The sequence below is a fragment of the Caretta caretta genome, chromosome 11 (assembly GCF_965140235.1).
Source record: "Caretta caretta isolate rCarCar2 chromosome 11, rCarCar1.hap1, whole genome shotgun sequence".
NCBI lineage: Eukaryota > Metazoa > Chordata > Testudines > Cheloniidae > Caretta > Caretta caretta.
Genome location: NC_134216.1, coordinates 6,898,954 through 6,926,720, shown reverse-complemented (window position 1 = coordinate 6,926,720; position 27,767 = coordinate 6,898,954). Strand labels below are relative to the sequence as shown.

Below are 27,767 nucleotides of genomic sequence, written 5' to 3'. Positions count from 1 at the left end.
GCCTGGCCACCCAGGACCCTCGCTCCCTTTCCAACCGGGGCCGTTTACACGGGGTGCCCTAATGAGTTTGGGAAGCGCAGCCCAAAACCAAGGCGATGCAAACATAACAGAGTCTTCAGCGGATCTTGTGGCTGAAGCTTAGGCTAGAGAGAGACGCAGAAGGAGCAACGTCCCCGTCTCCCTCTCCCCAGCCTTGTGTTTGTCTTTGCACCAGAAACGAGTCCGGCTTTATTTGCACTCTTGGGCAGCTCGCCATTAGTCATCATAACCTCAGCTTTCCCCTTCCACCCACCCCCTTTCCCCTGCACATAGGGCTTCGCAGGGGAGATGCACTGGATGATTCAAGAGGTGCCTTTTCCATTTCCACCTTCTCGGGGGTGGAGGAGAGATGATTTTTTTTTTTTTTCAGTTCCTCGCCGGGGTCGCTGTAAGCTGCTCTAGCAGGAGCAGTCCCCGGGGGGGGGGGGGGGGGGGAGAGATCTGCTCCAGGCAGCTGATTTACACGGTGATTCTGATGCTTGTCATCAGCGCCTGAAGATTGCAAGCAGGGTCCTCCCAGGCAGCGGGGAGGTGGAGCGCGCCGCTCCCGTCGCCTATAAGGAGCTGCCCGGCGCCTGGCTCGCTGAGTCTGAGCTCTGGAGGGGGATTTCTGTGGTCGGCTCGCCGTGTGCCTGGACCTGCTCCTTTAAGAAGATTGCTGGAGGAGTGGCTCCCTCGCCCCCGCCTTAGCGGGAGCGTCTGGATGGAGTAAACGAGCCCGAGGAGAGCCCGGCTGGCGATCTGAGACGGGGGAGCCAGGCGCCCGCTCGCCCCGTGCCGACCATGGAGTCTGCTCCCAAACTCTCCCCTCGGTTGGCTTTGCTGCTCTTCAGTGTGTGGCATCTGGGACGAACAGCAACCAATTGTAAGTAGCAACGGGCGTGCCAGAGACCAGCGCAAATGAGCGGCTTTCTGGGGGGTTTTGCCAGGGTGGAGGAAAGCTACCGTCTAGGGTATTGGACGTGACCTTTCTAAGAAAGTTAGCTAAGCTCCTGATTTGCTCAGTCCGCGTTCTCGCCGGCTAGTTAAGGAGTTTGTTTTCGCTAAAATGCAAAGTTCAAGTCAGACGGAGAGGGTCCTTGCAACAGTCCTGCCTGCCCGGGGCTTCAGGCTGAAGTGGATCCTGATCATTCCTTGCCCGAAGCCCTGTTTGCGCGGCTGGCTCCTTGGACGAGCGCCGGCCGAGATGCCAGTAGTGAGCCGCTGTTGGTCTAGGCTCGAGGCTCGGATCCTGCAGCGTGTTGAAAGGTCCTCCCCCCTTCCGAACTGGAATTCGTGTCTCCTCTTAGCTAGCCCGCAGGACACGAGCGTTTTGCCTGCGTCCCGGGTATAAATTTTAGGCCAGCAGCTCCTGCGCGGGGTCCAGGGGTGAAACCCGGTCGACTTCCAAAGTGAGATGAATTCCACATTGCGTTCTGACCTCAAACCTTCCCAGAGCATGGATAGGGGTGGAGGAGGAATGCAGACGACTCTGCAGCCTGAAAGGTGCGGTGGTTTTTAAATAACACCATAACCCAAACTTGATGAAGGGCTAGTGTTCCTACCCTAGCATCCAAACGTGGGTAGATCTTTCTCTTCTAAGTCTGACTTCTGTTTCCTTTTCATCGGATGAGAGAAATCCCATAAAATAATTTCTCTCAAAGTACCCCTCCCCTTCTATTTGTTTTGGCCCTAGGGTGATGCCAGCTGTGTTTGTCACTGCAGACAATGATCATTCTGAGGCATGGTAGGATCTGCTGTGTCACAGTGAAAGGGGAACAGAGAGCTGTCTACGGGTTGCCTCTATTCTTCTAACCCTTGGTGCAGTAATGAACATGCAGATGGTGAATACGACCTTTTGCGCTGCTTAATAATCGTAAGATAAATAGTAGTAAGAGATGGCAGTGAAAGACTGAAACGAGAAATGGTGGGCAATGTTAAAACCCTACATAAAGAGGGATACCTGAGTCTGCCCAGAAGGTACTGAATAGTATTTCTATAAGTTCTTGCTGGGGAAGTGATAGAGGTCAATGTTATGCATTTAAGAAGTCCAGAATCCAAAGATCTATTCATGACTTCAGAAAAATCAGGTCATGAAGTAAGTAGAAGCAGATTAATATCCACGCCTCTTGATGTGTTTTTAACCCGTTTTGTAAATATAATTGACTCCTGTAATAATGGTGGCTATGGAACGAGGGGGAGGGAGGGTAGAAGAATCTCGCCTAAATGAAATTTTTGCTGTAGTGAGGTGGAATAGAATGATGCCTGCGTTCTGATATCTTTTTTGAGCACTAGAGGTCACTATTGCCATATAGATTCCCTCCCTTGGCAGGCTGGAAAGAGGCATATTTTCACATGTTGACATAGCTAAAGAAAGAGAATCGTTTCATAAACAGGGGGAAAGTAAATTCAATAAACACCATAAATATATGAATAGGAATATTTCCCCCTTCTTCTGTTCAGTTGCTCTTAAATGAACAACAAAAATGCTAGGGCGGGGAGAACTTTTTTTTTCTTTCTTGGAGCCAATTAAAATATGGTTAATATGTTTTAATAATATTCCCAAATAGTAAGTGGCAGGCAATTTAAGACTCAGGCTTGCCATTACTGATACAGTAATAAAGTTAATTTCTAACATTTAAAAGGAAACTCTGCTTTAATGAGTTTTACTATTTCATGGTTGACAGTTTAATATCCCAGTGCCAATAAACCTTTTCCCCTGAACACACACTGCTTCCTAAATATTTAGAAGCCAGTCTTTTTAAAGCCTAATGATCAATGGCTTTATTATACTGCACAGATTTTACTTTTTCACTGAACAATTAATTAGCCTGGGGTAGGCTTTAAGTGCTTTCTCTGGGAGCTAAGCTAAAGAGCCTATGTGAACCTGTAATACCTATAAGGTCCTAGGAACACCACAGTCATTTTATCCTGTATGAAAACTCTTCACCGCTTTTAAAAAAAATAAATCTCTGCACATCTGACTAGATTTTCAGTTGGCAGACAAAATTCTAGCGCCATTGACTTTAGTGCAATTAAGCTAGCTTACATCTTCTGTGGACTTGAAACAATATATTAAAAATCGATATATGGGTCAAAATCTTCATCTCTGTGTGCCTAGAATTAAGCTTCCTAAATCCACATTTAGATACCGAAATGAGCTCCTTTTCAGAGATGCTGAGCGCAGAAACTTGTAATGAAGTTGCGGGGAACTGTGAGTAGTCTGAAAACTGGGCAGCTTCTATATAGGAGCCAAAATATGGATTTAGAAGCCTCGATTTAGGCTCCCACGCTTGAACATTTTGGCCCAGGAACCAGATTCTGATCTTATTTACCCTGGGTAATTCCATTGACTTCAGTGGAGTCGCTCCTGGTTTACACTCGTGTAAACAAGAACAGAATTGGGAGCCCAATGTTCTTAGTGGAAAAGAACTGTGTTTGGAGTAGGAAAAATCAGCTCTGATACTGAGTCCTATTAATACCAAATATAGCAGTAATGTAGGTTTTGTATTCTTAACTTGAGAGACTGCTAATTTTTTATATTCTGTATTTTTATATCTACTTTTGCCTTCAACTGTGTTTCTGAGAGGTCTTGGCATTGGGTGAGTTAATTACCTCACATCTCTTAATTTTTGTCTCATGATTCCCACTTCTGCTATCTTTCTGAAACTAAACAAAACTGCTAAAGAATCCGCTTTGAAATGAAGCGATGGGCCAGGGGTCAGCAGACCTCATTAGAGAGATTAGAATTACCTAATGCTAATACAACTCCATCAATTCTTCAACCTTGCTTCATTGCAGTGCTTTATTACATTAAATAACTACAGTAGCAACAGGATTTCTCCCTGGGATATTAATTGCCAGAAAATAGATTGAAAGCCATGTTGCGTACACAGACTTGCGACATTTTAATTTCTACATTCATCAGCTGGCAGGGAAAAATTGCATAAAACGGATTAAATCTTCTTGAACAAAAAAAGATTGCATGTTTTGAGATGCAATTTAGTGGCTAAATTATTCCTAAATTGTCAGTGATTGGATACAGGATATTTCTAGCATGCATAAAAAGTAAGAACACAGCCAGGGCTTTGGAGCTGTGCTCCAGCTCCAGGCAAAAACCTGCAGCTCCACTGCTCCAGAGCTGCTCCGGGCTCCGCTCCAAAGCCCTGAACACAACACAGGGAAAAGAGAGCGTGTGTGTGTGTTCGTGTGTGTGTGTATATAAAATGCTAATTTCTCCATCTCAAGATACGTGGAGCTAACTTGTAGCATAGGCACTGGACAGCTCCTTCATTGACCCTGAAACGCCGAAGAGAAAAGTACTTAAAACTAAAGCTAGGAATCAGAGTAACAGCAGGAGAGTGAATTTGTGGGGGGGGGTGGAGGGTGAGAAAACCTGGATTTGTGCTGGAAATGGCCCACCTGATGATCACTTTAGATAAGCTATTACCAGCAGGACAGTGGGGTGGGAGGAGGTATTGTTTCATATTCTCTGTGTATATATAAAGTCTGCTGCAGTTTCCACAGTATGCATCCGATGAAGTGAGCTGTAGCTCACGAAAGCTCATGCTCAAATAATTTGGTTAGTCTCTAAGGTGCCACAAGTACTCCTTTTCTTAAAGCTAGGAAGAGACTACTGACTGCTACAATATATAGGCCGTGTCTGCCTCTTCAGAGTTAAAATCCTGCACATTGTATTTTTATTTTATTTTTTTTTGCAATCACCCCCTTCTGAAGTGCAGATTTTACTTGGCTGCCATCTCTCACATGGGCAAAAAGTCGGAAGTTAAGAATCTCTCTTAGAGAGGAGGCATCTCCCAAGTCCCATTTTGGGGGGCGGGGGGCACGTGGGAAGTAATTCTTTAAGTAATGAATGCTGTGTTTCTGTTCCAGTCTCTTCCTTGCCCCTGTACGCATAGATTCAACGGCACCAATCCACTAGCATTTAGGGCCTGATTCTGAGAAAATCCACTGAAATCCCATTTGCAATGCTCAATCAAGGCTGTGGATGTTCAGCACCTCTCAGGATCAAACCCTTAAATTGCTATAGAACAGCTCCTTCTCCCGGCGAAGTCAATGGCAAAACTCTCATTGACCGCAGTGGAACAGGATCAGGTTTTATATGAGGAGATTATCTCTCTACATCTTTTTGTTTTGTTCAGTGAAATACTTATTGTGGCTCATGGCCAGGCAAAGAGTTGAGTGAAGCATGAAAGATGAGAGTTGGTCACAGAAATGGACATGTCAGACCAAGTATGATGTATTGGACAAAGGAATCTTTTAGGCAGTAAACACGATGGGTCTGCTGACTCCAGTCTCACTTTGCGCTGCCCTGAATCAAAAGGAACTACGTAGAGGTCAATGGAGATGGACAGATGTAAATGTGATCAAGTCAGTAGCGACTCTAGTGTTGGCTATTTGGAACCCTGGGGGCTAGTCAGGATTTACACTAGTTTAAATGAGCAAATCCTGCTTTCCTCGCTATTGACCAAGAGGCACCAGGTTTGCCATAGGCTAATTGATTTTCATGGGGTCATAAATGATAAACTTAAAAAAGACCCGTTGGGTCGACCAGTGATGCTCAAAATGTGGTCTGTGGAGTACTTGATGGTAGGCTGTGCAGAGTGGGATGATCCCCTGGTATTGGCTCTTGCTCTTTGTTTCCAGTTCCTAAATGGCCATTAAAAGAAGCTAAAATTCATGAATACTTTACTTTTTGTCTGTAAGGAATTGATATAGTTACTCTAGAGATGTGTGATCATGAATGAGAGGGGATCATTAATGCAAGGGCTTCTGGGTATTTCTCTCAAAATTTGGCCCATGCAATGCCAAAGCCCCAGACACCCTAATTATCAACACCTTGTATCATATACACTGCATTATTGTCTTTACTTAACATTCACTCAGTTCTGCTGAGCCAGAGCCAATCAGTTCAACGGAAGTCTTTCCACTGACTTCAATGGGCTTTGGATCGTGCTCCCATCAAGCAGATGGCATTATCGACTGCCAGGGCAATTAGTATCTCTGTATCAAACAAGGAAACTGTCTGCAGTTCTGTTGTTTATGATGAAAGCACAGCAAAGTCTTTCATGCAATTAACAGCAAGAGAAAATTGTTTTCAAATGGATTCTAGGATAACATGAAACGTGTTAATTTCATACTGTGGGAAATATTGCGATTCTGCGCATAACACTTTTAACACACACTTTCCAAGAATGTTGCAAGTGTTTGCTAATTTTAGCTCACAGATGAGTGATGCTATTCCCATTTTATAGGTGGAGAAACTGGGGCACGAGGGTGATATAGCAAGTTAGAATGAGAACTTGAGTCCAATTAAGGTGCACAGGTGAAACAGTGGCGGGGTACAATTGAATGAGTGCAGGGGCTGCTTCCTTTCATTTCCCCCTGTCGGTAATAGTTTCTTCAGTCTTTTCTCAAGCAAACTCCCATTTAAGGCAAAGGATAGAATGGAGCCCAACAGGATTTGGCCCTGTGTAATTAAGTCTTAAAATCAGTTAGTTCTTGGAGACTTTAGGTGGATCAGTAGGTGAAACAGGCGGCATCGTTACAGTTATAAGCATGTCTGCCTAGTGTCAGAGAAACAGGAGAATTTGTGTACACAGTGCTGGTTTGATGTCCCTGATAATTAACTTCTTGTGTTAATTTTGTCTCTGCATTGTCTAATTGCTCTGTGCAGATTTGTGCTGCTCGATAATGTCATCTGGTCAGTGGATCAGTGGAAGTGATGGAATTTGAAGAGATGACAGCATTGCAATATAGAATTCTGGATGCCAAAATACATCCACCAGTATCTTATTTTTAACTAGCAATCCTGCTAGCAGTGTGCGGTTTTAAAACCAAACAAAAATACCCAAACCCTAGAATTCAGTAGCGAAATAGAAAAATTGCTCTGACAGATGTTCAGTAGGTGTCTCAATATTTGCTGCAAAAATATAGGAAAGTAATTTATGAAAAGAGAAGGCCATTTGAATTTTGTATGTGCCATGAGGGACCTTGCCTGGTCTTTTCGCCAGAAAGATGGAAAAAATCATCTTGGCTCTGTTGCCTCTGCAAAATGCTACCTGCTTTTCGATAGCACTGCCAATCTACAGTAGAACATCACAGAATTTGGAAACTTCCGGCAGAAGCTCATGTTCAGAGACTGTCAGCACAGCGTTTTGATAAGACAATACAAAATCCTTCATAAACTCTACTTCCAGAAACTTCTCTTAAGATATATTAGAGTGGTGGGTGCCGTACATGAATAGAGATGAATTAATATTGCCTACATAAATAAACTAGGGATCAAAAGTCCGAGTAGCTTATTCTCAGTGAATGATCTGAACATCTTCTATTGCAAGTAAAGTGTGGACCTTTGAGTGAGATAGAATTGTTCTAACTAATTTTAGCTTCTCTTGTTGTGCCTGGTGTTCCTCCCTGGTGAATTCAGACAAAATTGGTGCTCTACTCCTGAGCGATTCCAGTGAAACCATTGAGTGGTGAATCTCTCAGCTGATGAATGCCCAAAAGATGGCAACGCAGGAAATGTGGTCCAGTTATTACAGCAGAGGACTGGAAGTCAGTCTGCCACTGATCCAGTGTGTGACCTTGGCAAGTCATTTAGCCTCTCTGTGTCACTTTTTCCAGTTAGATAATGGAGGCCTTTCTCTTCCACCCTCCTTCCTCCCGTGAGGTCGGTGAGTTGTGCTAGAGACTGAACACTGATCTGTGTCAAGTGCCTGGAAATCCTGTGATGGTAGATGGGAGGAAGAGTTCCGTCCAGTTCTATTTAGGGATTTCTCCAGAATGCAGCATTTCGACAAAGGACAAACCAGGAGTGGGTTTCAGGCTTGACTTCAGATGCCACAGCAGCATGTTCATGACATTTCTGCCATCTTTTGTCTAAACTCCGCTGGGTGTGGAAAACAGATGCTGTCTGATTTCTTTTTGGCACCAGGAGAAAGTCATGGGTTGATGGTAAATGACATGAAACTCATTGACTAGTGGAATTTTCCTTTAGAGATTTTTGTGTTCCTTGGAGCTCTTGGCTTTTGGAAGGGAACACAGTATGGACCGGATTTAAGGAAGCTGTTTACATGGATCCCAGCAGAGAGAAACAGCTGAGTTTATCATAACTCTATTAAGAATCTCTTATAATACATAGCTTTGTAGTTAGTGTTTTTTGTCCTTTTCTCCAGGCTTCCTTCATTTCTAGACTGACAGAAAGCTTCCCTTGACCTCAAAGCAAATCACTGTTAATGGCTCGTACACTAAACAATTCACATCACCAGGGTCGACACAGAACTTCAGTGGTGTGGGATTCTGCTGGAGACAGCCCTCTGCAAGACCGTAGCCGCTGACTCTGTTTTATAGCTTGTCCTTTCAGAAAGTAGCGCAGGGAGCACACACCATGGCATGCAAAAGGTGTAAATCTTCTCCATTGACACTTCAAATCCAGCCATCCCATGCCTGAGGACTAAGCCATCTCCATGGTGAGCAATGTCTTCTGCATTTGAGGACAAAAGATGGGGTTGGTCCCTTAATACATTGTTGGAGGTTTCTTATTCATAACATCAGTCATATTCAATAGCTAATTCCTTTGCTGTCGTGGATCATTAGCAAGGTCTCTGAGCCCAGGGTTAGTATATTAATTTGTTTTCCCCCAAGGCATGTCTAATGTGGGAGAGGAGAGCATGGAGGCTTTAACGCTGAGTAGGCAGGAATTATCAGTGGATGAGACCGGCAGCCTGTCTAGTCTCAGATGGTGGCCAGTACCCGTTTGCTTCAGAGGAAACCCTGCAGTAGGTAACTGTGGGCTAACCTGACTCTGGTGAAAGCTTTCTCCCAGGTCCCAGCAACTGGAGATTGGCTTATACCCAGAGGCGTGATACAATAGCATAGCTTAGTACTGTCCCATGGCTATATGGTATCCTTTGGGGCTGGGCAACCAATTTAAAAAAAAATATTGCACACATTTTCACCAATCAAAGCTCTGTGTTCGGTTGCTGGTATTTGTGGGGCCAGTTTCTTTGATCTACTTCTTAGCGTATGCGCAGCATGCCTCAGGTGACATGTGACCAGGATTCATCACCAAATTTGGTCCGCTGGTTGGATCATTCGCTTCCCTGGCCCAGAAACTGACAGGGAGCGTGGCATGAATGCTGAAATACTGGGCATTGGGGGGAAAGGTTTGGGAATTCTGGAAAGTGTACAAATTTTACCACAGATTATTATTCCGAAAATTCCTATGCCAAGTGCATTACATGCTATTGGCTGTTGATCTCATTTTTTTTGTTTTTTTTTAAAACTTGTCATTCAATTCGAGAGTAGAGACAACATGATATGACTTGGGTCACCAATCACATGCCACAAAAACCAGTAGACAATATGAACAACCTGGAGGTTCAATAACTTTTTGCATGAATTATCCCTGGCCTGATGGCACCCAGCGGTGAGGTGGGTACTGGGATCTATTGCTCTCCATTTGCCTCTGCACAGCAGCGGTGCATGATTGCAATCCCTTCCTAAGACAATCCAAGGAGGTGGGAAGGAATGACAATGAGGTGAGACCAGGACCATGGCCCCTTCCTCTTTCCCCCATGCACTAGCCAGTAGCACCCCTGATGTAGCTGCAAATAAGCTCACACTGTGTGCAGGGGAGCTCAAGGGACAAATTCCTCCTGGATCACCTGCCATGGGGAAAAAGCTTCGTGCTGCCCTCAATGTAGACATGTGCATTACTGGTATGAGCGAGCAATCAGTGAATCCTTATGACTTCGACAGATGCTTGATTTGTGAATTAGAGGGGAAAAAAGGCAAAATATGCATTTTTTTAAATAAAATTCATCCAGCTCTAGTATACATGAAAACACAAACACTGTGCACATAGGAACTCATTAGACACATTAATCCCACAAATGGCTGAGCCTGGAGAAAATCCGCTTTTGTTTTAGAAGGCAGATTTACTCAAATCGTCTCTAATTTGATTTGCTAGTGGGGTATAATTTAAGTCAAACAAGTTGGCAACGTCTCTCAATATGTGAATGTCTATATATTCAACCGAGGGTGAGGGCTGCCTGTCCCACAGGGTGACAAGCAAGGGAGAACTCATTTTGAGCGCTAAGCGTAGCTAGTAAAATAGAATTCAGAGAAACAGGGGCGAAACCCAGTGCATAGCAGCTGATCCTTTGACCCAGCTCCTCAATGATAATACCAGTTGTGTGTTCCAAGTATCCTGGGCATTATCTGTCCTCTCCATTGCATCTGGTTGTGTCACAATCTTAAGACATTGGCTTACCTTGCAGGGTGGTGTTAGTCCTAGTATTCTCACTTAACAGTTGGGGAGCAGAGAGGCTAAGTGACCGTGACTTGCCCAAGGCCACACAGGAAGACTGCGGTGAAGCAAAGAATTGAACCCGAGTCCTAGTCTAGTGCCCTAACCACTGAGCCATCCTTCCTCTCTTGCAATAGTTTCCATGGACAGTATGCAAAGCAATGCAGGAAAGGGGCAATCTCATCTGCCTGGGGACAGGTGACCTCACAGCCCAGTCCAGATGAGGGAGAAACAGCATTCTCCTCGCAGAGAATACTCTGCACCCCAAAGACACTCAAAAAGGGAGGGAGTAGGAGACACAGACCTTTCTTTATGCCTTTGGCTTTCTTGACTTTGCTTTCTCTCTGAAGCCTGTGCTAGTCACTGCAGTGTTTCAGATAGGGTGGGAACAGGGAGGTGGGGAGAGAACTCCCCAAATGGCGAATGTGTGCCTGGAACACGTTTGGAATTCAAGTGCCAAACTGATGGTCGGAAATTTGGCATAACGTTGAAATATTCCACACGAAAAACGCAGCGCAAGAAAGCCTGGTTTGCTCCGCCTCCATGGCCACCGGCAGACTTAAACTTTTTTGCCAGTGTCTCCTGGGTTTGAATGTGGAGACGCTAAAGACGGAAATAGCTTTGTAGGTCAGCCAGTCTACCTCTCTGTCAGAGCAGAGCTGTCCCCCACAGCACACAAACCAGTGTTTTCTCTCCAACTACTCTCAAGCACCCAGGGCATTTGCCGCTTCTCTTAGGGAGACTATTCCACTACGTAATGAATCTCTCTGTTGGGAATGTTCTTGATGCATTATTCATTTGATTCCATTACTCCTGCAGTAGTTATAGTCTCATTTAACATCTGTCCACCCTTGGTGTTTACACTAGAGCAGTAATGTATTGTCCCTCCCTCCCCACCAAAAAAGAGAGCTTTTCTCTGGTTTATCAATACTTCCTAGTAATGTAGGGTAGACAATGCAATCTTCCAGGCATGCTTTCACCACACCATATAAAGAGGGGCTATTACCTTCCTAATCATTGCTGGTTTTCCGTATGTCACCCCAAATTGCTCTGGCATGTCAAGCTCCTATCCGACTTATTGTCCGCTACATAGCCCTTGGAGTGTTTTTGGTTACTAATAATTCCAAAGCAAGTATATTGCTTGTCTTGGAACAACCTTAAGGAGAGAAACAGGAAATCTGTCTCAGACATTCGTTAGAAAAGGTTGCCCTGTAGCTCTCCGTTGACTAGAAAAGTAACAACACACAACCCCTCCTCCAGCCCGTGTCCCCATCAAAAACAGGAGCACTCACCAGCAAAACAAACTCAGGATTGCTGTAGGTCTACTAAGAATTGGCCAGACTCTTCACACTATTAGTGTGACAGCAGTATGTTCATCCATTAAGAGTCTAATCAACTTCATTAAGACTGTTCATTGAGAAAGTAAGGTGGTATTACTCAAAATGACTAGGGTTTGAACAACTGACGCTTGGTGTTCTGTTTGAAAATACCTTCACCATATAATTCTCTTGCCCTATTGGGAGACTTTCATTAAGACTGTAACAATTATTCACTAGGTAAGCACAGCCACTGGAATACATCTGGCTAACTAGAGGCCCGATTGTAATACCTTTACACAAACCGAGAAGCATTGAACTCGGCCTTGCATTTAATGCAAATACTGTATTCTGGGTAAACAACGAATGGCACCTAATGTAGAATTCAGAGCATTACTTCATCCATTGCAGTCAGCAAGTATATCAAAGGGAAAAACAGTTGTCAACCGAGAATAATTGTTTATGTAGCACAGGGTTCCATTAAGTTAGAAATTTGGTTTTTTAATTAAGTTTTCTGCTGGAAAAAACAATGATTTAATTAAAAGGGGAGGGAAGAATGTTCCATGAAATGTCAAAGAATAATAAACTTTGCAGACGTTGTAAAAATCCTCAACCCCACTAAATCCTTTTGCGTATGTTTTTTTCCAGTGTGTTATGGTCTCAACAGGAAGTGATGTGGTCAGTATTTAAGGGTATTGCAAGCATAGTGAGTGTTTGTCATATGTTGTTGGGTTCCCACACGTGCTAACTGCAATCAGAAAGCCAGTGTGTGTCAGAATCTGTCCTTATCATGAAAATATTATGACATTTTTCAACTGTAGAGAGAGAGAACTGTAGCTCTCAGGATTCTCTGCAAAGATGAAGTATTGTCTCCATTTTACAAATGGGAAACTGAGCCCCAGAGCTGAAAGTACCAGTTTTATCCTCTGGATTACACTCCTTCCCCTAGATCTAAATTAGAAAAATAAATATGCATTATAAAGACTGAAGCCATGGCAGAGTTCAGACCTACAATGCTGGATCTGTCAATCAAGTCAGATTCAGAAAAGACCTCTCAGATACAGAAGACTTCTGATATTTTGCAGGTCAGTGCAGAGTTTTGAGTGTGAGTGTTCCACAACTATTTGACAGCCGCTTGCCAAAATGGACCAAAAAACTAAGTATCCTTTGGAAAATCTGTTTGCTTGTTTTGTTTGTTTTGTTCGCTCTAGTATTTTTCCAACATTAGAAGTGGACTAGAAAGAAACAACTAATCTGTTTGCTTCAAAAAGCATCTAGATACATAATCTCATTGTGAAAATTGAGGGTAGGTTTTGAGGGGGGGTAGGTTCTGTTGTGCTGCTGAGGCCTAGGCATTAGCGATAGAATTGGGAGTCCTTTCCGTAACTGTGATAGTGTATTTAAGTAATGAAAGGCTTAACTGGGTGAAAGAGTTAACACTCTTTATGTTCACTTAACACAAAGATACCAGAAAACAGTATCATTGGCAGGAATGGTCCCCCAAACCAGCTAACTTTAAACAAATACTGCAGAATTTTGATGGAAAGAGAATCTTGAATTAATAATAATTTGTACCACATTCTCTCAATCCACCATTTATGTTAATCCAATCAGGGAAGAGAATAATAGAAATTTAGGGCTGGAAAGGACCTCTAGAAGTCAATAGTTCAGCCCCCTGCACAAAGGCAGGACCAAGTATACCTAGAGCTTCCCTGACCGGTGTTTGTCTAACCTGTTCTTCCACAGCTGGCCCTGGAAGCCTATTTCAGTGCTTGGCTAAACTATTTTTGTCCTTAAAAAAACTTTCCCTAATATCTAACACAAATCTCCTTTGCTTCAGATTAAGCCCTTTATTTCTTGTCCTGTCTTCAGTGGACCTGAAGAACAATTGATCACTGTCCTCTTATATTAGGAGCCTTTAGGAAAGCGATGGATAATAAGATAGTACATATCATCATGCCGTTGCATAAATCCATGGTACGCCCACATCTTGAATACTGTGTGCAGTTCTGGTTGCCCCATTTGAAAAAAGATATATTAGAGTTGGAAAAGATACAGAGAAGGCAACATAAATGATCAGCTTCCATATGAAGAAAGATTTAAGACTAGAACTGGTCAGCTTGAAAAAGAGACAGAACTCAGGATCTTGCTGTCTCATTGGAGAAGAAGATTGAGTAGATCTTGAATGATCCTCTTCCAGTGCATGTTCCCTCCTCTAGCACCTCCTTTTCTGCCTTCATCCCCGTCATTAGCCCTGAATTCCCTCACTAAGTCTCCTCTTAAACAACAAAGGAGTCCGGTGGCACCTTAAAGACGAACAGATTTATTTGAGCATAAGCTTTCGTGGGTAAAAACTTCACTTCTTCAGATGCATGAAGAAGTGAGGCTTTTTACCCACGAAAGCTTTGCTCAAATAAATCTGTTCGTCTTTAAGGTGCCACCGGACCCCTTTGTTGTTCTTGTGGTACAGACTAACACGACTACTCCCTGATACTTAAGTCTCCTCTTGTCCATCCAAACTACTATCCTCCCCTCACTGCCACTTGCTCCTCATTGTCTTCTGGCTCCTTGTTCTCATGCTTGAACCTACTCTAGAGTCCCACATCCCCAGAAAAACACTCTTACTATTGTCCTATTTCCCCTTCTCTAACTCACTCTAGCATCTACTCCAACATGGTTTCCACCTTCTCTTCTCCACTGATACCGCTCTCACCATAAATGACTTCTTCCTGGCTTGATTTTGAGTTCTCTACCCCACTGTCCCCCTCTGACCTTTCTTCAGCTTACAGTACTATATATCACTACATCTTCCTTTGTGTTATGCTTTCCCTTCGTTCTGTGCCTATCTTTCTGACCACCTTTTTTCAGCACTTCCTTTTATGGCTCCTACTTCTGCCTTGCACCTGCCCCATCCCCAAAAGAACCCCACCTAGATTCCTCTTTCTTTCTGTCTGAGACCTTAACTCTGGCAGACACCATATGGCTTTAACAATACCCTCTATGCTGATGACAAACCTCTACCTTTCCAGGCTGTTCAGTCCCAAACTTAATAAATAGTCTCTCTGACACATCTTCCTGACTCACTTGCCAGCAGCTAGACTTCAAAGTAGCTAAAAATGAAACTTTTTTTCCTCCTAAATCCTCTCCATTTCTGCCTTTGTCCATTGCATTGGAAACGCCGCAATTCTCCCATCACTCAGGCTTGTAACCTGGTGTTTGTATGACTCCCCGTACATTCAAGCTGGGTCCAAATCTTGCCACTCTTTTTTTTTTTTTTTTCGTCCACAATAAATAAAAAATGTACCCCTTCCATTTTATGTTTAATCCTGCCTCAGTGTAAGGAGATAGACTTGAAGTCCCTTCCCGCCTTACGTTTCTGTGATCCTAAGATATTTATGCTGATGGCTATGGTGTTGTCTATGCTCTCATTATCTCCTGGTAGAGCTGGTTGAAAAATGCAAGGTATTTTTTTTCCCTTGACAGTTTTGTAAAACATCTTGCTTTCTCTGAATTTTCTTTAAACTTTCCAGTGGGGAAATTGTTTTATATCCCCTACGTTTCCTCCTCTCTCTCTCTTTTTCCATTTTGCTAGTAAAAGGATGGGTGAAGCAGAGGAAAGAAATAGGGAGTGACCCTGGCAAAACCAGAGAATTTAGAAAGGAACAGGATTTTCATTTCAAAAGTAAAATGCCAGTTTGACCAACTGATTTTTCACAATCTCTATCTTCCACTTCATCTTCCAAGCCCCTTAAATACTGTTATTGAAACTATCTTTGAGGTGTATTGAGGACTATGTTGGCATCGCAAGCTATCCCTCGCGGGGTGGGGGGAAGAAGTGAAGGGGCAAGCCGAGGCAGTTTCCTGGTCTTGTTTGCAGGCTAAAGTGCTCTGTAGCAAAGCAAGCATGTGATCCAAGTCACTCTGAAAGTAGCAAGGTGGGGTGAGCTGTGCTTAGCTACCTTAGAGAGCAGCCTGTTTTGTCTTCGTGTTGTTCTGAAGCCTAAGAAATAAAGCAGTGTTATGTGGCAATCTTCCAGCAAGAGTATTTATGTTTTCATTTAATTTCTCTGTGTGTATGCGGTGATCAAAACAGTCTTCCTTACTGCTCGATCAGGCCATGTCTTCTCCTCTCCCTCAACATCCACCATATCAAGGTGAAACTTCTCATTCTTACCTGCATGTACCGCCTAACTCTCTGCTCCGGTCTATATGTTAGATCTTGTGTCATCATTCTCAAAGTGATTTGTTCTGCCACTCATGCCAGCCTTACAACCCTCTTTACTTATCTCTGCCACTACTGTCTTTGTGCCGGCTTCCCTGCCACAAGCTATGACCTCCAAAACTCTGGGCACCTTTGGTTCATATCTCTCCTTACAGATTTAATGCTCTGTCCACATCAACGTTCCATGAGAGGTGAAATGAGTTAAGTGTGTGTAGGATAACCTTAGTTATTTGGCTAGTTTGTTTTTACTGCTCTGGGTCTCCCAGTGCACCTTCTCTGTGTCTCATTTTAGACTGAGGAAGAGACTTCCTTAACTTCTACATTGGAGTATGATTAGGATTATTATTATTCATTATTTATTAGCATTTTAAGGCATCCATCACCATGGAATCTGGGTTCCTTATAATGCACGAATGTCAAGGTATTTGATACAGTAACAAACTATGCCTGTTAAACAGCAGGCTTCAGAGGATCAGCTTCCAAACAGGGAGGAGTATGGGCTCCATTAGTACAAGGAAACTGCGTTGTTCAGTCTGGAGCTGCAGTTCCAAATTCCAGAGGTTTTTCTTGTTAAGCTAAAGGAGCACTTTTGCCAGATCAAGATCACCTCTGTCTGCATCTTGCTCTGTTGTTTCTCTTGCACCCAGAGTTCATTTTCTGGCTCTCTGCTGAGGCCATGAGAAACTGGTACCCAGAATCCTCTCAAGTAATATTCCCAAGCTATATGGTAACTTTTCAGAGGTGTCTTCAAAGACCAGATAAAACACAGAAGGAGCTAGTGGAAAAGACAATCTGTTGCTAGGGGAAGAGGGAATAAGTGACTCTGGAGATCCTTGCGCGCTCTTTCCTTCTTCTTCCACCAACAGCGGAGAGATGCCATGCCTTCCAGAAGAACATGTAGCACTGAATCATAGAATCATAGAATATAAGGGTTGGAAGGGACCCCAGAAGGTCATCTAGTCCAACCCCCTGCTCGAAGCAGGACCAATTCCCAGTTAAATCATCCCAGCCAGGGCTTTGTCAAGCCTGACCTTAAAAACCTCTAGGGAAGGAGATTCTACCACCTCCCTAGGTATTATATACTTGCCTTATATACTTGGAAGGTCTTGAGAGATCAGATCTTAACATCATGGAGTTATGTATAGAAAAACAACTTATTTAAATGTGAACGGTCTAAAAATGTGTTGTTGACAAACTTCCTCTTCTTCTGAGGCCAGTCCAGCGGTTTTTGCATACAGAGATAGTAATGGTCCCAGTAACACTGTTAAAGAGCAAGGATGGACTTATTGTATGTCCTTGGGCAAGGCACTTAATCTTTCTATTCCCTGACCTTAGTGGGGGAGGGGGGGTCTTCCAGATAAGGCAAACAATGAGTGATAATTTAACTGGGTTTTCTGTAAAGCTTGCTGCATGTAGAGGTGAAATGATGACTCTGTGGTTCAGCATAAAGGGTATACTGATGCTCGGTATGATCTGCATCTCTAACTCAGATTCATGCTCATAAATCCTGTATGCTACCCCCGCAACACTGTGTTCTCCTCACACGTTTATAAAAATAATGTCCATGAGATCATTCAGCCGAACTATCAAGGAAGAGCAATTCTGAAGGCTAATGTTTTGGCTCGTCAGGTTCTAAAAATAAACAAGGCACTCCCCTCCTCACCCCCAACCTTCCCCAGTGTGGGGGGTCTCATGTCTGCACCATGGGAAATCCTTTCCTGCACCAGAGGAGACTTCACATGGTGTATGACTCACCGCATATCTGAGAACAAGCAGGAGCCCTAAAATAGTACTCAGAGGAACTGTGCCAAAAGAGCTTCCTCTGTCTATATATCCACATACATAATGGATGTAAATATCCCACAGCTTTCTTTACTCCTTGTTGGCCAACACATGGTTTAAGTGAAATGATCCACAACTACCCTCAGGTGTCTCTTCCTTGCTTTTTCTGGGCTTATATGGTATCTTATTATTTTTTTCCCTTCCCTAACTTCATGACTGTGTATTTGCTACAGGGAGCAGCACAAGATTCCTATCTGCCAGTGAGAGAAATCCACTTGCATCTTTCTGGTTTGGAATGTAGTTTTTCCTTTTTCCTCGATGTAAAAAATAAAAGAATACCTGTACGGTGTACTTTTCAATTCAGTGTGTGGGAAGCTGCTGCCACTAATTGTATTTGCTATAGAGCACTCTCCACTTTGCAAATATGCCTTTTTTGCATCACTCATATTTTCTGATTTTACCCCTGCTGCAGTATGCTCCTGTATAACCTAATATGAGGAATGGCTTAGAGGTGTGGGTTCCCCCCCGCCCCCCATCTCTGGAAATGAAAACAGCACTGTAGCAGGGATTTTACAATATTTTTTTTCTAATACTGTAAGCCAGCTGGCCAAACCCAAAGAAAACCCAAAGTAGATCAGCTGTTTGTTCTCTGTGGAAGTAAATTAGTGTGAAACCTGGTATTCTGTTTCCTAGTAAGTTTTTAGCCTGTGACTTCCATGCTTCCGAGAGGAGACTCTAACTGATGATGTGATGGCACTTGAGGACTGGGATGACCTACTGTTACCATAAAATAAACAGGTCTGTTTGTTCAGGATGAGTAGAGATGGAACTACGCTGTAGAATTTGTGACTGGCTTTGGAGCCGAACTTGTTCAATGATTGGGGTTATTCAGAATTGGCTTTGGCCTATTATAGACTTCGGGGAAATCTGTGAAGTTTATATGTGAACGTCTAGGAGGGTCTAAAATTGGGATTCTGGTTTGAGCCCACTTGTAGCTAAAAAGTACCCCAGGCAAAACACTTTGTGAAGTGATGCCTTCAAAAATAATGGGATTGGAGAGGGAAGCATGTGCAGAGGGAAAGTGGCAACAAAAGAAATATATGCTTTTACTTGTAATATTCAGATGTCTCCCAGAACATGCATGCAGAGTTCAACTGAGGAATTTTTTGTGCCTGTCTCTAGTTAATTACTTTTTTTTTAATAAATAAATGGAGCTGCTCTATAGTTTGCCTGAAAAAAATTGTCACTAAAATATGGGGTTTATTTGAAAATTGACCCCCCCCCCAAATAAAACCTTTGATTTTTTTTATTTATTTAAAAAGGAAATTTCTGAACAAATATTTATCTAGTTTTGAATGGATGTTTAGATTTCAGTTTCAAATGCAAACAAACAAAAAAACCCTGGGAATTTTGCCCTCTTCACCGTGGTTTCCCGCCACCTCCCCTCCCGCCCCGCGTGTGCTCTTTCTCTTGCCACTGAATAAAACAGAATGAATGTGTAAGGTGTTTGTTTTAAGAAAGCTTATGATGCGCTGTACCTCAGGGGGACACCCTACACCCCATCTTAATCTTTATAAAATGGTTGTGTGGTATCTAACGCAAAGTTTGTCATGTTGGGTGTCTTCAAAAGGTGATCTTAAGCTTAAGCTTATCTAAACATTTTCAATGCCCTTACAAACTTTGCTTCTCACCACAGGCTGGCTGGTTGCTCTTCAGCCAGGCTCTGCCCTTTGATCAGCGCTTCAGTCACTTGGCGTGGTATCTGTAGATGTAGGTGGAAGAGAGAGGAGGAGCATGGCAAATATCTCTCCCTTTTATCATGTTCTTTCTTCCCTCTTGTCTTGCCCCCCCCCGCCTTCAGAATCAGGTGAGCTTTACCTCATCGGAGTCCCAAACTGACCAAAGCAAGGGGGCTGACTCACTCAGGAGTCCAACAGATCCTTTTGTTGCTGCCTAGGCCAGTGTCCTTTGTTCCTGTGAGGCTGGACTGAGTTTGTCCCATACATGCCCTGATAAGGTGTGAACTGCCCCTCTGCTCTTGGAGAGTTTTTGCCTGGGCTTATTTTAAGCCATGAGGACACATTTTCAGCCTCATAACTATATACATGAAATTATAACCTATAACATTGCTGTAACAACAATTACTATAACATCACTATAACAATGCTCCGTGCATCATGAGTCTTCCAAAGACACCCAAGATGACAAACGTCGCATTGGATACCACACAATCATTTTATAAAGATGAACATATGGCTGTAGGGTGTTCCCACGAGGTACAGAGCATCACATAGGTGAGGTAACATTTTCTCACCTACCTTGGAGTATTTACAATAACTTCGATTGTATTGAAAATGGAAGGTTTTCATTTACCCTGGTGGTCTGGAAAGAATGTTCTTATCTATGACTAAATGAATGGTGCATTTTTTGTTCTGTTTTTTTTAATTGCTCCCATGTTGATCGAATGGGTGAGAACCCCATTAAGCAGTAGGCAATTTGAAAAGCAGCTCTGTGATCAGAAGACTGACTCTGTCAAAGCTATAACCTCAGTACCATCCCAATCTACTTCCTGGACTTCTTCCAAGTCCTATCTACTTAGATGTGCTGCCAAAAGAAGCTATTTTGTTTTACTGTAGTCAGCACTGTAGAGACACCATAGATACAGAAGCACTCTGGAAACAATATAGATACACAAGGGCAAGCTGTAGTCTACCTGGTCTTCTGCACAATCAACAACATCCTGACTGTGGATGAGTTGAACTAAGCAAAAGGGGCTAGATTCACAAAATAAGTTATGCATGGTGAGACTGAGCATCACCATGCCTAACTTTTAGGTGCTTAGAAAATTCATGGGATTTGCAAAGCCTCGGGCAGGTCTCAGTGGTTCTCAACCAGGGATACGCAGGTGGTTCTCATACCCTGGGAGTATGCAGAAATCTTCTTGGGGGGTGGGGTACATCAACTCATCTAGATATTTGCCTGGTTTTACTGCAGGCTACATAAAAAACACTTGCAAAGTCAGTACAAACTAAAATTTCATACAATGAATTGTTCATACAGCTCTCTATATAAGGCTATGATTTTGGCAAAGGTATTTCTGTTAAAAGTCCTGGACAGGAGACGGCCAGTAACCAATAAAACCATGGAAATGTACACAGGGCTGGTGTTGGGGGAGCAAGCAGGGCAATTGCCTGGGGCTCCACGCCACAGGGGGCCCCGTGAAGCTAAGTTATAGTTATAAGTTATGGGCTTCAGCTTCACAGGTGAAAAAGAGGCTCAAGTATCCCTCTGAAATGTAAGTACAATATTTATATTGAGTGGATTTATTTTATAATTGTGTGGTAAAAATGAGAAAGGAAGCAATTTTTCAGCACTAATGTTCTGTGACACTTCTGTCTTTTTATGTCTGACTTTGTAAGCAAGTAGTTTTTTAAGTGAGGTGAAACTTGGGGGTATGCAAGACCAGTCAGACTCCTGAAAGGGGTACAGTCGTCTGGAAAGGTTGAGAGCCAGTGGCATAGTTAATCCATTGCCGCAAGGGGCGGTAGCTATGTTGACAGGAGAAGCTCTCCTGTTGACATAATGCGTCTGCACCCAGGGTTAGGTCAGTATCACTGCCTCGCTTGGGGGATGGATTTTCACCCCTCTGCGTGATGTAGTGATACCAATCGTAAGTTTGTAGTGTAGACCTGGCCTCAGTTAGGTGCCTAAGCTGCCTACAGAATGAATGGGGGGAGAGAGGCACCTCGTAATGGGCTCTAGAAAAGCTGATTAGAGATGCTAAGGCGAGGATTGTGTCCAAAGTCTCTCCCCTGTCGGGGAACTGGGTGCTTAAATCCAGGCTGCAAGGAGGCAACTCTTTCTGTCTAGGCTTCTCAGCTGCAAACTGTCCCATCACAGTAGGTTCCTATGCCATTTTTGCAAGAAGCCGGGGGGCGGGAGGACCTCCCTCACGACATTTAACTCCATGGATAGTGTACTTCACCTGGGATGTGGGAGACCACTGGTTCAAGTCGTCCCCCCCTCCTTTGTCTGAGGGGAGAAGGGATTTGAACAGGGCTCTGCCATCTTGGAGATGGGCTTTGCGTTATTCTGGTGGTGGGAGGTACCCTCAGTCTCTCTTGTTGAAGGTGTTCCACTGGGAATAAATAGAGGGGGCAGAGAGAGTGAAAGGGAGAGAGCTCAAGCATGAGGCTGGCTCTGTAGCCCTGTGGTGACAGCACCCACCTGGGAGGTGGGAACCCCAAAATCCAGTCCCCTGCTCCAGTGACTTTCTGGGGGCCCCTTCAGGTGAGTTAGGAATAGGGACACCCGTCACCCTCCGAGTTTGTGCATCATGCTGCAGTTTAGGTGTCAGGACTCGCCTAGAGGGATTCTGCAAGGCACATGCTTTGGGGGAGGGATAGCTCAGTGGCCTGCTAAACCCAGGGTTGTGAGTTCAATCCTTGAGGGGACCATTTAGGGATCGGGGCAAAAATTGGGGATTGGTCCTGCTTTGAGCAGGGGGTTGGACTAGATGACCTCCTGAGGTCCCTTCCAACCCTGATATTCTATGAGGCAGAAACATGGGTGCCTAGGGAACTTGTACTGCACAAAACTAGGTGAGCTAGTTTAGGCACATGCAGCGTTCAGTGGTAGCTGAGTGGGTGGCTTGTGAATCCCTGTGGGGTCTGCTTCTGAGATTTAGGCACCTAAATCCTTTTGTGAATCTAGACCACAAAGGCCAGCCTTATTTTCCAGCACTAGCTTGTGCTTGCTTCCACTCAGAAAAATCTTTCTCTTAACTTGGATACTGACATGGGGTTCACCGAGGGAGAATAATAAGTATGGCAACCCAACTGCCTTCGGTCACTCTTCTAAACACTTCCAAGGGGTGAGTGATGATCTTCCCCGCCAAGGTTACCGTTACTTGGAGACACTCCATTCCCTCACTGCACATGGGCCCTTTGTAGATGAGTAAGACACAAACTGATCAAGCATCACGGTTTAGACAGCTGTAAACTGAGTTAAATGCAACATGATTGATTACCCTCAGCCAGAGGAAATAGTACTAGTTAAACTGTGAGACATTAACCATGCAGTAAAGCAAAGTTTTATTTCATGCCATGACGCATCCTAATCCAAATTCCTAGCTGTGGTTGCTTGTGGTTTTGAGATGCTTCTGTAGTCTCAGTTGTTCCTTATATGGTGGTTTTCACGTGGCTCAGCCAAATGGATTTTGCAAGGCTCAGGGGTCTGGTAGAAGGCAGAGTCTCCTGCATGCCATGGAATGGAAACTCAATGACTCTCTAAACTACTACAGCAGACTGAAGGCTGCAGAGGCCCTTAAGTGGCGCAAGGAAGTTTATTGGGTTGAGCTACTTAGTCATTATGTGTGCATTATTAAACAGCTGTGCCCCACAGGGATTTAAACTTCATTGGTGGTGAATATTTCTCTCTCTCTCTCTAGATGTAAAGTGATTAATGGGTGTGTGTGTGTGTATAAAGACCATAACAAATATCTGGGCATTAATTCCACTTCTGCTATCCTGGTGGGTATGCAAATGATAGGCATCAGACACTTATCTGCATTATTTGAAGATGTCACCAATGTGACAACCTGCTTGGGTTCCAAGAATTGCTGGCTGCTGCATCTCTGCCTGGCCAGTAAATCCCTCAGGACTCTGTTACCTGCTGGGCAAGGTTTGGACTTGTAATCAGTGATGTCTCTCTGCAGGGTCCAGCCCGCTTGCTGAACACTCACAGAGGTTATTAAGTTTCTTGCTCCTTTAAAGTGACAAGATGCAGCAGCTTAGCAACTTGACTGAGGTTGACAAACCTTCTACTTCAAACAAAACACTGAGTTGGCTTACGGTAAAGGTAAAACAAGTTAATTAACAAAATGACATGGGTTTAAATGATGCCAAGTAAAAACAAGATAAAAATGGCTCAAAACAAACACACTTAACCAGCTATAATTCTTGTTCAAGATGGTTTCCCTACTTACAGCAACTTCTCCATTGTGACTGGATCCACCATTAGGGAATCACAGTCCTGGTTTCTTTGTTCTCTAAAGGGATGAGTAACTTAGGGGTTCACTCTCCCTCTCTTTACAGTCCAGTAATCCTTTGAAATGTATTCTTCTGAGGGGTCTCCCCAGATACGGTTCCTTTCCCCTGCTGTCTGGTGTAGATGGCTGGTTCTTTCCCCACTGATGATTTTTTTTTTTTAAAGTGCAAATGATCTCTCCCTGCAACCTCCAATGTGCAAAAATAGCCCAGTGGTTGAGGTGTTGGCCTTTTTTACTTTATCTGGGGAAAATTTGTTTATCAATTTCCCCTAATATGCCTGGTTTAAACACATTTTAGTCATGAATTTCCAACACACATGGAAAGCTCTCTGTGGGGTTAACCTTAATGTACGTCATGCAAGAATATTAATGATCAGTGAATTATTAGTTCTCCAATGATATATTTTTATGCCACTTTTGGGGTAAATAGCATGACAACAGTGTGCTATCTGACACTGGAATACTCTTAGGGTCACAACCAGGTAGTTGAACATCTAGCGATTGCTAGTCACTCCTAGGATTAATGGGGCTGCAAAGTAAGTTATTTATTTATATACGCAGCCTAGTAAAGTGTGATTTGGAACTGTTTTAGAAGACTGACATGATATTAATGCAAACATTTTTATTATTGCAACTGTTCTGTAAGGGCCTAATTAAAAGTAAGGTCCCATTGACGTGACTTCACTGGGTGTTCGATAAAGCTCTTCATCTTCCTGCATCGTGAAATTCCTCTTTACTGCTGGTGAATGCAGTATTTATGTTTGTTCCCTCTCGCTCTTTGTCACTTCTGGATATGTGAGGTCTTATTGTTCTAAAATACACTGTCTCATTTTCAGAGGGCAACAGGAAACCAATCTCCTATTCAGAAAGCTCAATAAAGCATCTTCTTTAGGCATTAAATTCAACAGTAAGACATAATCTCAAATTCGGAGAAAAATGAGATCTCTTTGCCAGGTTCTATCTTATCAGCCAGGAAGCCTTTATCAGGGCAAACGGATATTGTTGTAATTACTTTTCTGAAACCGTTGCCTGATAGAAAATTATTTTCCCTGATTAAAACCTGGCTTGCCTGATAGAGGCTTGAGGCTTAAAATGAATTTGGAAAGGGCTGCAAGCGGTGGTATGATTTCATCTTTCATTTTCTGTCCATTTTAAATCGTGTTCTCTTAAGATTTTTCCATTTCATTTCGTGTTCCCTAAAAACAGTGAATGTCTAAATCTTGTGTGGTCAGCTCAGGGATTTTCTCATTTATCTTTTCATTTATTGATTTGAACGACCACACACACACACACACACACACACACAATGGCTGCAGGGAAAGAAGATGTGGAATAGGGTCAGACTTTTCACAACCAAATCTAAACTGAAATTACAATCCAGTTTTAGGTTTATTTTATAATTGGACCCTATTCCCTGAAAGGTCTTGTCTACACATATAGCGCTGCAGCGGCTCAACACGTTTGTTGAAGATGCTCTATGATGCCGGGAGAGAGCTCTTCCGTTGGCATAAAAAAACATCCCTCTGAGAAGCAGAAGCTATGTCAGCATGAGAAGCTCTCCCAACATCACAGCATGGTGCACACCGGTGCTGATGTCTCTGTAACTTGTGTCGCTCGGGGGGTGGTTTATTCATGCCTCTGAGTGACGTAGATTATGTTGACGTAAGCTGTAGTGTAGACTTAGCCCTTGTCTCTGGAAATTTTTAAGTGAACTTACGCTAGAGTATGTGTTCATTATCTAAACCATGGGAGAACATGTACAATGTTGACTGGTGCTGGCATGAAACACAGTGAAACCCTCTGGGAAGTTTTGACCGAGTTTCAGATTGTGGGCTCACTTGAACTCAAAATTCAAAAGCCTTATGTGCCCAGTTTAACTCTATTAAAATATGTTTGTCTTATTGTTACCTCATCCTCCATTCATCTCCAATCTACTCATTTATCCTGTGATTGCATGTTTTCATTAGCCATGACTGTAAGTTTTGTGGCGTGTTCTTTGTTTTGTGTTGTGTTGTGTTTTTTTGTTTAGAGCAGGGATCATGTCTTTCTATGTGTACAGGAACTAACAACACAGTAAAGGTCTGACCTTGATTAAGGCCTCTAGGTGTTTCTGCTATATCCATAACTACTAATAAAGCACAATGGTGAGGATGCAAAACCATGCAGAGGATACTGGGGTGTGGGGGGGAAATATTCACAGCAAATTATTGATTATTTTACTATTCTAATATAGCATCTTTAACTCTTCTGTTATGAGTTCCAGTTTGGCCCAGCTCTCTCTGGCAACTGACAAACACTGCCTTCTAATGTCCTATCCCTCATAGAAAGAGCTCCATGCCCCCGAACCTACCATCAGCATCAGCTGTCTCTCTTAGTGGAGCTGTATGCCAAGGCTGTTATCTTAACAGGTAGGGCAAACTAGATACTGACTCTATTTCATGATTCAGAAATTCCTGCTAAGTGACTGACTTCACTGATAACGGCTACTTGGGCACAGATGCTCCTGGAGGAATTCTGTGCCACTGCGCATGTGCAGAATTTATGTCCCCCACAGGTTTCTTTGCCTCCCCACAGAAAAATGACTTTCTGATGGGGAAGCAAAGGGAAGCTAAGAGACCGGTCATGCGACCCTCCCCAGCAGTATGTTTCAAGTGCCCAGGGCAGCTGGCAGAAAGGTGAATCATTGTGGGGCAGGAGGTGGGACTGAGGAAGACCCGGCTGATGGCTCCTATCCTGCGCTGGGCTTAGATGCTAGTCCTGGCTGGGCTGGGGAGGACAGGGATGTCCTCGTCCTCTTCCTCTGCATGGCATCCGGAGCTTGGTCAGATCCACCCCCAGATTTCTCCCCTGGCTGCAGGAAGCTCTGCAAACTGCCCTGTTTCTCCTTCCCTCCCCCTCCACCCCTTCCCGGCTTCCTGCACCCATCCCTCCTCAGCTGCACGAGGATGGATCCCCTGTACAGGGAGCTGAACCCCCATCTGCCCAACCTCCATGCATCCAGACCCCCTCATACCCAGACCCTCTTGCCAAGCCTCTCACTGCCTCCCCACTCCCCCCTGCACCTGGATCACCCCAATGAGCCACCCAGATCCCCGCCCCACTCCCCCAGCACCTGGATCCTCCTGCTGAGCCCCAACCACCTTCACCCCCTTCAGAGCCCCATTACCGTTGCATCCAGAACCTCCCAACAAGCCCCTGTGCATCTGGATCCCACCTGCAGCCAGATTCCCCCACTGAGCTGCCTGCACCCAGATTGCCTCACACAGAACCCTTTTAACCCACACCTGGATCCCCCAGTACTAAACCCCTCCACACTTGGATTATGCCTTGCTGAGCTGGCCTGCCCACACGGAGCAGGAGGGCCTTGGGGTGTTTCTGGGGCAGGCCCAGACCTTGCACTGTGTCAGGGATGGGTGCAGCCTCAATGCTGAGTTTGTGTCCTGGGGAAGAGGGGCAAGCTCCACACTGATCTCCCACCTCTGTACAGCCAATGGCCTGTGCTCCCCAGTGCCATGCTGGAGCCTCCACATTTAGTTGACAAATAAAATGTGCTGAGTTTTGCAGAATTTTAAAATCTTGTGTGCAGAATTTTTATTTTTTTGGCACAGAATGCTGTCCAGAATAGGTATAGATGAGCTCACGACTGCTAGGCACAGGACAAAGTTTTTTTTTTTTTGGTACCATTTTATGCTGTAATCTTTATTTCCAGATGTCTTAGCTCTTCTCACTTATTTTCCTGTGTGTGTGTGTATTTCTGTCACTTTAATAGGGCTGGATTTACAACTTGTGCGCTGTGACAGAGTCAGGCCAGATGGCTATAGGAGAGTAATAGAAGGCAGATATATTAGCCCCAGGTTAAGTAGGTCCCTTTTTCCTGGGTAAGGTAACAGGGAAGGTTCCAGAACAATCAGGAACCTTCTGGAGACAATTAAGACAGGCTGATTAGAACATCTGCAGCCAATCAAGAAGCTGCTAGAATCAATTAAGGCAGGCTAATCAGGGCACCTGGGTTTAAAAAAGAGCTCACTTCAGTTTGTGGTGCGTGTG

At 43.9% G+C, this 27,767-nt stretch overlaps 1 protein-coding gene across 7 annotated transcripts in view; it reads left to right on the top strand.

The window, feature by feature from the left end:
- The first annotated feature begins 492 nt into the window (after positions 1-492).
- CNTNAP5 (contactin associated protein family member 5) overlaps positions 493-27,767 on the top strand; it is a 426,257-nt gene continuing 398,982 nt past the window's right edge. For 4 of the 7 annotated variants that reach the window (XM_075117728.1, XM_075117729.1, XM_048869287.2 and 1 more), the window contains exon 1: positions 493-904. In XM_075117728.1, coding sequence (XP_074973829.1) covers positions 823-904 — 82 coding nt within the window. In that variant the 5' untranslated portion in view covers positions 493-822. The remainder of the gene's footprint in view (positions 905-27,767) is intronic. The other 3 variants (XR_007359131.2, XM_048869284.2, XM_048869285.2) reach the window with 1 other exon arrangement.